Source organism: Nomascus leucogenys, chromosome 16 (assembly GCF_006542625.1).
Source record: "Nomascus leucogenys isolate Asia chromosome 16, Asia_NLE_v1, whole genome shotgun sequence".
Lineage (NCBI taxonomy): Eukaryota > Metazoa > Chordata > Mammalia > Primates > Hylobatidae > Nomascus > Nomascus leucogenys.
Window position 1 is genome coordinate 56,048,049 of NC_044396.1, and position 12,457 is coordinate 56,060,505.

Sequence of the window (12,457 nt, forward strand, 5' to 3'; positions counted from 1 at the left end):
ATTTTCCAAGTAATAACTCCTTGAGGAGATTGGCAAATAAATTTGTACCTTATTTAAAATATGAATTTTATGCATATTATATATAAGGTTCAGTTTTTGGAAAGTATTTTAGTTTGAAAGAACAAAATTATAATCCAAATAAAATAAATTGGATTTATTTTGTTAATATTTTGCCATTGTTTTATTTAATTTTATGTAATACTTGGGTACAAGTTGTTTGCCTCTTTTCATTAGGAAACCCTTATATGGTAAAGTAATGGCAATATAGTTTTTTTTAAGTAGTATTATGCTCTCTTTGCTTTGCTGCATGTTGTTTTTAAAAAATTTGTTGCTTCTGAGTAATACTTATTTTGTTTAAATTTTAAAAATTAAATTATTCTTGTTAATATTATACAATATAAAATATTTACCTATGCTGCTTAGGTCCTACTTAGGAAAATTAAAAATAGTTACATGCTAAAGCTGGAATGAGAAATATTTTAAAACAATTTAAATTATACTAATATTTTTATTAATGAAATTGGGGCTGAACAGGAACTATGTCAGGACCAGAATTGTGAAGATATGTTTGTTATATTTGGGGGAATCAACAGCTATATTTTAAACACTTATTTAAAAAGCACAGATAAGAAATTAAGAATGTTATAAAGTGATGTACCTAATAAAATCTGTTTTGATTATGTGAACTGGATATCTATTAAAAACTTCAATGCAAGTCCTATAATATAAATAAAAATTAGGGCTATATTCAAATACTCAGTTTAAGGCAGTCTATTAAAAGGTGTAATTTTTGTCAAATAATTAGTAAAGTTAAAATGTGCCTATTTGCTATTTAAATTATTTTAATATTTGCATATTTGTAATTTATACTTTAGTAAACTCTAAAATATTATACCAAAAATATGAAAACCGTATGTTTACTCTGTATGAGAAATTGATAATATTAGTAACTGATAATATTTTGGTTTTCCATGACATAAGGAAATCTGAAAAGAATACTCTCTATCAGACTTTTGAAATATATATCTCAAATGCTAGTTTTAATGATTTTAAAGGAGAAAAAATATTGCTGGTGGAGATGGCAACAAGTACTTAGTTTAACCCCCCAAAAGGTTCTCATAGAAATCAACAATTTGCTCTAATAATTTTTAGCTTAGTCTCATAATAATTATTATTTGTTTCTTAAATGTAACATTTATTGAAAATAAATTGCAGAATCTTTTTTTTTCCTTTGAGGTGCTTAATATTCACGTCATGACCCTCAGAGAAAGCTTTTTAATGTCTTAGAAAAAAATGAAGCCATAAACTCTTTAAAACTGGTGAAAATAGAGAATACCATAGAAATCAGTTGGGTTTTTGTCACACATTTAGAACCATGATACTATCTATAACACCTCTTTGATCTCATATACAACACTCCTGCATTTCTTTCTTTCTTTGTTTTTCACTTATGTCTTTTGCCAGAAGAATAGTCTCCTTTTTGACCATTTTTCTTATCTGTATCTATGTTCTAATATTATTAGACAAGCAAATATTTGAACTGTTTTCCTTTCATATTTTGGAGCCCTTTTTCTTCAAGTTGTTAATCTCTTAATCTAAGGCAGTGGTTCTCAAATTTTAATGCACTTGAGGATCACCAGAGGACTTGTTAAAATCCAACTTCCAGGGCCTCATTCTGATTCAGTAGGTGAGAAGTGGGCCCCAGAAATTTGTAACTTTTTAATAAATAAGTGAGATAATACTGACACGGAAAGTTTATTAACCACAATTTGAGAAATACTTGTCTAGGATCTATTTTTGTACCTAGCAGTTACATTAGAAAAATTTCTTGTTGTACAATAGCAAGATTATTCTGCATTAAATGTAAAAACATAAAAATTGGTAACTATAATTTAAACAATTTGGATATTTCTTACTCTTATTCCTATAAAAGAGCTGATTCCATTTGGCAAAAAAAAGATAGAAATAATTTTATATACTTTTTTGGGCTGTCAGTTTACCTTTTCTGACTCAAAAAGTTGCTCAGTGTCTCATTCTCTAGGATATGAAGTGAGGGACTCGACAAAGCTATGTTGGAATTGGAACTGAACTGCCAGTGTTTCATGTATAACCAGTAGTGATTTTTAAGTGTTATTCTCAAGTTCCAAATTTCTGTCCATTTCAGTTTCAACATAGTGGTTAGATATGTGCTGAGTTCTGGGCCAAGTTATGGATCAAAGCCATAATTATCATAGATCCTGACATAGTAGAATCAGACAGCTAGGTGTGCAGGTGCGAGGTATGTGTGTGGGAGGTGATAACTCTTCAATCAAGTGAATCCAGCAGTTGGATATGAAGTTCCCTTCCCTAATTATGGCACAGGGAAATTGTTCTCATTTTCTTATCTCAAATAATAAAATGTACTCTTTTATCCTAAGGATATTATTCATCAGCTTCCCAAAAGAATGAGACTTAATGTCTGAATAAGGAAAAATTTTAAAGATGAATTCATTATCGTTTCAAGTTCAAACTGAAGGAATCTATTGACTAAAGCTACTAGTAAATCCCTTTTGCCTATAATATTTTAAATGTTTTTAACTGTGAAACAACATAAAACATTTACTTGAAAATTCCCTATGAATGTTATATAAACAGGATACTATCTACTCAATTCATTTTGAGCACTTATTCTGAACTCAGTTCAGTAGGGGAACCAAAATGAACTAGTGATTCTTGCATAAGTAAAGATACAGATCAGTCATTGTATATAAAGTCCTTAATTATGATAATATAATTATGTGCATGTTAATAAGCAATCACATTAAGATAATAAAAAGCCCACATGCTTGATCAGTCAAACTGAAATGTCTGAATCATTCTTTTATTCATTGAAGTTATTATAGTATATCCTTTTATTTTAACTAGCCACAATTTACTAAGTAAAGTTTATATTCTGTGCTAATGTTATTGTAAGAGAATGGGGTGAAGATTGGAAAAGTAAACATTGTGTTTGTGTAGCAAATGTTTGAATTGATAAATAAATATTTTTGCTTTTCAGATAAAACTATGGTTTGACAAGGTTGGTCACCAATTAATAGTTACAATTTTGGGAGCAAAAGATCTCCCTTCCAGGGAAGATGGGAGGCCAAGGAATCCTTATGTTAAAATTTACTTTCTTCCAGACAGAAGGTAAGGATATAAAACAAAAATAAATGTTCTGGAAAATAAATGAGAAAATGTTAATAGCAATGGGTATTTCAATTCTGTATCATTTATTGGTATCATACTAGTGAGATATGTGAAGTTTAACATAAACATGATGTTCTTAGGAAACAAAATAGTGACAGTAAATAAGATTTTTTAAAACTTAAATGTATATGTGATTTTGAATATTAATTTTAGGCATGTGTATTTCTTGTATATATTTTCATTATTCAAAATCATTAAAAATTATGCTTCCTAAAATCAAATTTTTAACACAAATTATAGAGTCAAAAAGCTAAAATACTAGAATTTTTAGTCAAAAATACTAGCTTTTTTAGTAAAAAAGCTAAAAATACTACTAAAAAGTACTCATTTCTCTACAATTTCTACCTCCTCTTACCAAGATATTATTTCTCTCTATTCTATAAATTTAACAAGTTATTTTGTATCATCACCTTATATTGTCAAGAAAACTTAACGCAAGTCCCAGAATCACCTTCTTCAAGCATTATTTGTTTTGTGTCTATTCTAATCAATATAAATGGTATCGTTCTACCCTTATTTTTTTTTCTTTTTGTTCTACCCTAATTTGATTGGAGAAATATTTTATCCGAAAACAAATCTAATGACTCTCAATTTCAGGCATATAAAAAATAAAAGAGACTATTCAATAGGCATCATGAAAAAAGAAAGAAGGAATAATACCAGTTACCTTTCCCCAATTATCTGTCTGCATCCCTGCCTCCCACGGCAGAGTGCTCTTAAGATCTCGTTATTTTTTCTCAGGTTGAAAGTGGATAGGCACAGATGTGATGTTAAATATGTTTCTATGCTTTTGGAATCTCATTGATTTAGTTATTTATTTCAAGTAGAAAGTCATCAAGGTTGAGTTGGGTACCGAAGTGTCACCTGAACAACAATCTCAGCAAAGAAAAGGACAAAAGAATAGACAATGAACAAAGGCTTTGCATTTTATTTGATACATATTTTGAAGTCAAAGCTGTATATCAGATTCTTCAGGATATATCAAGATGCCACAACATCAAAAGTTATTAGAAACTATTTGCTATGTAATTTTATCTTATAAAGTTTGATTAAGAAAGCTGTTTTTAACAATTTAGGTTGTCTTTTGGAGAGAGATACATGTGGAACTATAAGGGAAGAGGTCATCCATAATCATCTATGCTTTTGTGCACATTACTTAAGTTTCTACTCAAAACTTTGAAGAGAAACATATTTTTAAGACGATTAAAGTCTTGCAAATTACTGAATTTTTTTCGTGACTATTTTTGCTTAGTTTTATTTTTATGTAACCCCTCTTCCTGGATTCTGACCAGATAGAGCTAAAATGGAAGCTCTTCTAGGCTGGGTGCAGTGGCTCATGCCTGTAATCACAGCATCACTTGGGGTGAGGAGTTCAAGACCAGCCTGAGCATCATAATGTGACCCTATCTCTATGGCCGGGTGTGGTGGTTCATGCCTGTAATCCCAGCACTTTGGGAGGCCGAGGCGGGTGGATTACCTGAGGCCGGGAGTTTGAGACCAGTCTGGCCAACATGGTGAAACACTGTCTCTACTAAAAATACAAAAAATTGGCCAGGCACGGTGGCTCATGCCTGTAACCCCAGCACTTTGGGAGGCCAAGGTGGGCAGATCACGAGGTCAGGAGATCGAGACCATCCTGGCTAACAAGGTGAAATCCCGTCTCTACTAAAAAATACAAAAAGTTAGCCAGGCGTGGTGGCAGGTGCCTATAGTCCCAGCTACTCGGGAGGCTGAGGCAGGAGAATTGCTTTAACCTGGGAGACAGAGGTTGTTGCAGTGGGCCGAGATCACACCACTGCACTCCAGCCTGGGTGACAGAGCGAGACTCTGTCACAACACACACGCACACAAAATTAGCCAGGTGTGGTGGCAGGTGCCTGTAATCCCAGCTACTCGGGAGGCTGAGACCGGAGAATTGCTTTAACCTGCGAGGCAGAAGTTGCAGTGAGCTGAGATTGCATGCGGCATTGCACTGCAGCCTGACGACAGAGCAAGAATCCATCTCAAAAAAAAAGAGTGAAAGATGAAATGGAAGCTCTTCTTAACCAGTCCTTTATATTCCGGATGTAATATTTTTGTGTCTTTTGTCAACACCAAGGAATGTGAGAGGCATTTGAGTGTTTCCTTCTCAGATTATTTCTCAGCTGAGTTCCTTGTTATTTATCAGGAATTTGAAGATTCTTTAGATAAATTTTATAGCTTACTTTATTGATTAGGTTGTGTCGAGCTTTCATCTGTAATAGTGAAAAGAATTCTCTGCCTAACTCAGAAAGTTACATTATCATCTTAACAATTTTTTATTTGTGGTTGACACAAGTTTTTACACATTAATAAAGGATTGTTTGTGCTTTTGTTATGAATTATTAAATTTTTTTGACAATTTTTTCTGAAAGAAATACTTGAACAAGTAAACAGAAAACAATTGATGCCTTTTTATTGATGAGATTTTTTAGAGGGGCCAGAGAGATTACACAGAAGAAATCTAATATAAAATTTCAGTTACGCCATGTGAAAATTATTTTCTAGATAATGTACTGTGTACTCTAAAAAATAACTGGGCTTGTTTTATACTCTTTTTTTATATCTTGAAGTTAGTTACTAGTTCAAATATATTTCTTCTTCTAATTTTAAGTAAAAACATCCAGTGTTTGCATGCTGTTACAAAATTACATTTAATGGAAACCAAAGTCCTAGTAACATGAAAATAAATTTTTAAAAAAGGATTAAGTTGGATTTTATTTTTTTTTAAAAGTTAACTACCTTCTCAGCAATTTGATGATTCATTAAAGATTAATTATTTATTTTATTATAATTAGGCTTTTATTTTAAAATGATCTCTATAACATGCTTATTGATCTTAGTGTTTAAATATTTTTAGCACCTTTTCAGTGTTTAACTTATGCAGTATGCTTTGATTCTAAAGGCTTTATTTATACTTCTAGAGAAAGTAAAACTCATTTTTTTTAACTTGCTGAAGATAAGGTTATTTTTCATAGTTCTTTCTGTGAATTGGTGCTTGGGTACATACTAAATTGCCTTATTAAATTGTAATCATATATGTTAGGTTTATAAGAAACTTCAGACTGTCTGTTCCTCTTCCTGTCCAATATAGAAATCCTGTCTAAAATTTTCATTCTTTATCTGAGAACTTTTTTCTGTCCTTACGAGGAAGTTCATGACTTCCTCTTCTTTTTCCTTTCAGATTTTGATATAAACCATTTTTTTTTTTTTTTTTTTTTTTTTGAGACAGAGTTTCACTCTTTTTGCCCAGGCTGGAGTGCAATGGCGTGATCTTGGCTCACTGCAACCTTTGCCTCCTGGGTTCAAGCAATTCTCCTGCCTCAGCCTCCCTAGTGGCTGGGATTGCAGGTGCCTGCCACCATTCCTGGCTAATTTTTCGTATTTTTGGTAGAGACGAGGTTTCACAGTGTTGGCCAGGATGATCTCGAGCTCTTGACCTCGTGATCCACCCACCTCGGCCTCCCAAAGTGCTGGGATTACAGGTGTGAACCACCACCCCCAGCCAGATATAAACCATTCTTGAATAGATAGCGAGGCTCCAGTTAAATACTTTCATCCTGGCCTTCGTGGAAGGAACTTTATCTTTTGACAGGGTCTCAGAATTCATTCTTTATCAATGAAATATGAGTAGATGTCCCTTCCTTACACATTATACAAAAATTAATTCAAGATGGATTAAAGACTTACATGTTAGACCTAAAACCATTAAAACCCTACAAGAAAACCTAGGCAATACCATTCAGGACATAGGCATGGGCAAGGACTTCATGTCTAAAACACCAAAAGCAATGGCAACAAAAGCCAAAATTGACAAATGGGGATCTAATTAAACTAAAGAGCTTCTGCACAGCAAAAGAAACTACCATCAGAGTGAACAGGCAACCTACAGAATGGGAGAAAATTTTTGCAACCTACTCATCTGACAAAGGGCTAATATCCAGAATCTACAATGAACTCAAACAAATTTAGAAGAAGAAAACAAACAACCCCATCAAAAAGTGGGTGAAGGACATGAACAGACACTTCTCAAAAGAAGACATTTATGCAGCCAAAAAACACATGAAAAGATGCTCATCATCACTGGCCATCAGAGAAATGCAAATCAAAACCACAATGAGATACCATCTCACACCAGTTAGAATGGCCGTCATTAAAAAGTCAGGAAACAACAGGTGCTGGAGAGGATGTGGAGAAATAGGAACACTTTTACACTGTTGGTGGGACTGTAAACTAGTTCAACCATTGTGGAAGTCAGTGTGGTGATTCCTCAGGGATCTCGAACTAGAAATACCATTTGACCCAGCCATCCCATTAATGGGTATATACCCAAAGGACTATAAATCATGCTGCTATAAAGACACATGCACACGTATGTTTATTGCAGCACTATTCACAATAGCAAAGACTTGGAACCAACCCAAATGTCCAACAACGATAGACTGGATTAAGAAAATGTGGCACATATACACCATGGAATACTATGCAGCCATAAAAAATGATGAGTTCATGTCCTTTGTAGGTACATGGATGAAACTGGAAAACATCATTCTCAGTAAACTATCGCAAGGACAAAAAACCAAACACTGCATGTTCTCACTCATAGGTGGGAATTGAACAATGAGAACTCATGGACACAGGAAGGGGAACATCACACTCCTGAGAATGTTGTGGGGTGGGGGGAGAGGGGAGGGACAGCATTAGGAGATACACCTAATGCTAAATGACGAGTTAATGGGTGCAGCAAAACAACATGGCACATGGATACATATGTAACAAACCTGCACATTGTGCACATGTACCCTAAAACCTAAAATATAATAAAAAAAAATAAAAAAAAATAAAAAAAAAGAAAGCAACAGGCAAAAAAAAAAAGAAAAGAAAAATAAATATTTGTTAAAGCTATAAATGAAGGGAGGGAGAGAAAGATCATACATCACAGTCCTTGTTTCAGATAAGTTATTCCCATAAACATTATCACTTCTTTCCATGTATAGAGATAAAATCTCCTACATGGGTTTGCAATGTCATTTTTCTGCCAATGCCTTCTTGGTTAATAAAGCTACATTGCATGTTATCTTTTCCATGTGTATTAGCAAAATTCATTATTAATTAGTGAATTTAAAGTCATCTTTCTGCCACATTATATATGTGTGCTCTGGAAACATATAATACCTCTTCATCATTCAAGTAAAATCTATATTAAACTTAAAATTCCAATGAGAAGAAGTTGCATTACTTCTCAATTTCAAAGACAGTTCTACCCCTTCTTTGTTCTCTCTCCTCCCTATTTCCCAAAACTCTTGGAACTGCGTTGTGCTGAGATAATTTGTAGCAGTTGATACTGTTCTAATTGGAGCTTGTCTGTCATTTTAAATAGTTCTCTTAGGTAGCTTAAATTGTATTTCCTGGAAAATTGTATTCCTATCCAGCCAGTGATCCTGTCTAATAAGCAAGAGTAATGATCTCCAAATAGGTTCGATGTACCCTAGGTGATGTATAGGATAATGTTTCCATGGTCAGGAAGAAATATTTAAATGTTTAAAAATTTTTATTTTATTATTTTTGGTTTCTGTTTTAGTATATTTCCCAATATGGACAATATATTAGTATCACAGTATGGTAACACATGTACAGAGATACACAACGAAAAAGAACATGAAAATCTCTGAGCTGGTAATCCCATTTATTGGGATGGTTATCTTGCATTTTCAACCCACATTATGGTGACTACCTCACATAGAAATAAATTTACAGTGTTTTAAAATACCAGATATATGTCAAATAAATATGAATTTCTTATATTTAAAAAAGTATCTTTATAAAAAATAAATTATCATTGGTCGTTAGCTAGAACTTTGTAGATAAGAATTTGTGACTATCACAATTTACTCATCTTTTTGTAACATGACTTCTGTAGTTTAAGTGAACAGTATATGTAATGTTACTGGTTAATTATCATTTAGAAGATTTTCAATAGGGTGATATGTTAAAAAATTATGGAGTTAAGATTCTCAAGTCTGGTTTAATTTAGATTTTGAGAAATATTAAGTTTTCAATAATTTGTCATGGAAAAAATTTAACATTTATTGAAACATTTCTATTATTGTCATACCTATAAAGTGTGATATAGTACACACCTTAAAATTTTCATAATAATTTTAAAGGTTATAACATTTGCAATGTATGATAATTTTATGGTAAAACTTCACCTGACTTGTCTCCTGAGAAATTTTAAATTAAAAAATTTTAGGACAAAACTTATAGTTCTATGTAAGTTCATAATTCGTTGTTTTTTTCCATAGTGATAAAAACAAGAGAAGAACTAAAACAGTAAAGAAAACATTGGAACCCAAATGGAACCAAACATTCATTTATTCTCCAGTCCACCGAAGAGAATTTCGAGAACGAATGCTAGAGATTACCCTTTGGGATCAAGCTCGAGTTCGAGAGGAAGAAAGTGAATTCTTAGGCGAGGTATCTGGAGTTGTTTTAAAGTTTATGCTATTCATGTTATCCTGAATACTTTTATTTATATAACTGTCAGTATAATTTTATATGTAGAATAGGCCGGGCGTGGTGGCTCATGCCTGTAATCTCAGCACTTTGGGAGGCCGAGGCAGGCGGATCACAAGGTCAGGAGATTGAGACTGTCCTGGCTAACATGGTGAAATCCCATCTCTACTACAGATACAAAAAAAAATTAGCCGGGCGTGATGGCGGGCGCCTGTGGTCCCAGTTACTCGGGAGGCTGAGGCAGGAGAATGGCATGAGCCCAGGAGGCGGAGGTTGCAGTGAGCCGAGATTGCGCCACTGCCCTCCAGCCTAGGTGACAGAGCGAGACTCTGTCTCAAAAAATAAATAAATAAAAATAAATAAATAAATAATAGATATAGAATATCTGCAAAGGTAGGCACAATTTTTTTAATGGAATGTATTTCAGCTGCTGCTTTAGGACAAAACTTGATAGTATAGAAAACAGTGGTTCTACACATTCTGACAGTTTTTACATGTCAGTTCTTATTTTAGAACTCTCAGTGTTGAATGATAAAAGGTTTGTATTTCACAAATACATTGCTTTGTTTTATAGTGATATGTATATATCTTGGTAGTTTACTGAACAGACTGTACCACTAATAAGTCGTTAAACCATTTATTTATTAATTATTTTCAAGCCCTACAATGTAACAGGCACTGTGCTATAGACTGAGCCTTCAAAGGTAAATAAGGAGTGTTACTTCCTTCAAGGAATTTACAATTCATTAGTGATACAGACACATGAATAGCAATTAGAATATAACATGCCAATTGATATGAAGAGGAAAATGCAATAGGAATACATAATTGCTGTGCAGAGGAGGGCAGGTGGTCAAAGGAAGTCTTCACAAAGAGAGAGGAATTTAGCAAATTCAAGGGGAGTGAAATTCCTGCAGAGGAAATGAGAAGACATCAGGGTGAGGAGATCTTGGTCAACTGCATTGAAATTGGAAGGGAATATGGTAAGAAATGAGGTTTGAGGCTTAAACTGAGACCAGGGCATGTCCCTTAATATATAAACAAATCTGGATTTATCTGGTTGATAATAGGAGCCAATGACCAATAACCAATTCTCTCTTTCCCATCTCTATGGAGTCTCACTTTGTCACAGTGGCACAGTCAATAGCTCACTGCTGCCTCAAGCTCTTGGGCTCAAGTAATTCTTCTGCCTCAGCTTCCCAAGTAGCTGGGACTACAGGCACCCGCCACCATGCCCAGCTAATTTTGTTTTTTTGTAGGGATGGGGTCTCATCATCTTGCCCAGTCTCATATTTTCTTTAAAAAGAAAATGGTTTGATTGTACTTGAGAAAAGTATTTCCAGCTATAATGTGGAGAATGATTGAAGAGGGGAAAGATGGGAAGCATTTATCCAGCTATTAGCATGCTAAGTTACTCACTTTGAGCCTTTTTCAGTATGGTTGGTGTATTAATTCATTTTCAGGCTGCTGATAAAGACATACCCAAGACTGGGAAGAAAAAGGGATTTAATGTACTTACAGTTCACATGGCAGAAGGCAAGGAGGAGCAAGTCACGTCTTATATGGATGGTGGCAGGCAAAGAGAGAGAGAGAGATTGTGCAGGGGAACTCCTCTTTATAAAACCATCAGATCTCGTGAGATTTATTCACTATGAGGAGAACAGCATGAGAAAGACCCACCCCCATAATTTGATTACCTCCCACTGGGTCCTTCCCACAACACATGGGAATTGTGGAAGTTACAAGTCAAGAGGAGATTTGGGTGGGGACACAGCCAAACCATGTCATTCCATTCTGTCCCCTCCCCAATCTCATGTCATCACATTTAAAAACCAATCATGCCTTCCCAATAGTCTCCAAAGTCTTAACTCAGAATTAACTCAAAAGTCCAGGTCCAAAGTCCAAAGTCTCATCTGAGACAAAGTAAGTCCTTTCTGCCTATGAGGCTATATAATCAAAAGCAAGTTAGTTACTTCCTAGATACAATGGGGGTACAGGAATTGGGTAAATACAGCCATTCCAAATAGGAGAAATTGCCCAAAACAAAGCCCCATGCAAGTCTGAAATCCAGTGAGCCTGTCAAATCTTAAAGCTCTAAAATAATCTCCTTTGACTCCGTGTCTCATGTCCAGGTCACACTGATGCAAGAGATGAGTTCCCATGGTCTTGGGCAGCTCCGCCCCTGTGGCTTTGCAGGGTATAATTCCCCTCCTGGCTGCTTTCATGGGCTGGGTGTTGAGTGTCTGTGGGTTTTCCAGGTGCACAGTGCAAGCTGTAGATGGATCTACCATTCTGGGGACTGGAGGTTGGTGGCCATCTTCTCACAGCTCCACTAGGTGGTGCCCCAGTAGGGACTCTGTATGGGGCTCTGACCCCACATTTCCCTTCTTCACTGCCCTAGCAGAGGTTCTCCATGAGAGCCCCGCCCCTGCAACAAACTTTTACCTGGACATCCAGGCATTTCCATACATCCTCTGAAATCTAGGCAGAGGTTCCCAAATCTCAGTTCTTAACTTCTGTGCACCTGCAGGCTCAACGTCATGTGGAAGCTGCCACGGCTTGGGCTTGCACCCTCTGAAGCCATGGCCCAAGCTGTAGCTTGGCTCCTTTTAGTCACAGCTGGAGCAGCTGGGACTCACAACACCAAGTCCCTATACTTGGTGTCACAGCACGGGCACCCTGGGCCCAGCCCAAA

The 12,457-nt window shown here is 35.1% G+C and overlaps 1 protein-coding gene across 49 annotated transcripts in view; it reads left to right on the plus strand.

Annotated features, from left to right (window-relative positions):
• RIMS2 (regulating synaptic membrane exocytosis 2) overlaps positions 1-12,457 on the plus strand; it is a 776,667-nt gene that overhangs the window by 441,202 nt on the left and 323,008 nt on the right. For all 49 annotated transcript variants that reach the window (XM_030795330.1, XM_030795305.1, XM_030795309.1 and 46 more), the window contains 2 exons: positions 3,038-3,168; positions 9,552-9,723. In XM_030795330.1, coding sequence (XP_030651190.1) covers positions 3,038-3,168; positions 9,552-9,723 — 303 coding nt within the window. The remainder of the gene's footprint in view (positions 1-3,037; positions 3,169-9,551; positions 9,724-12,457) is intronic.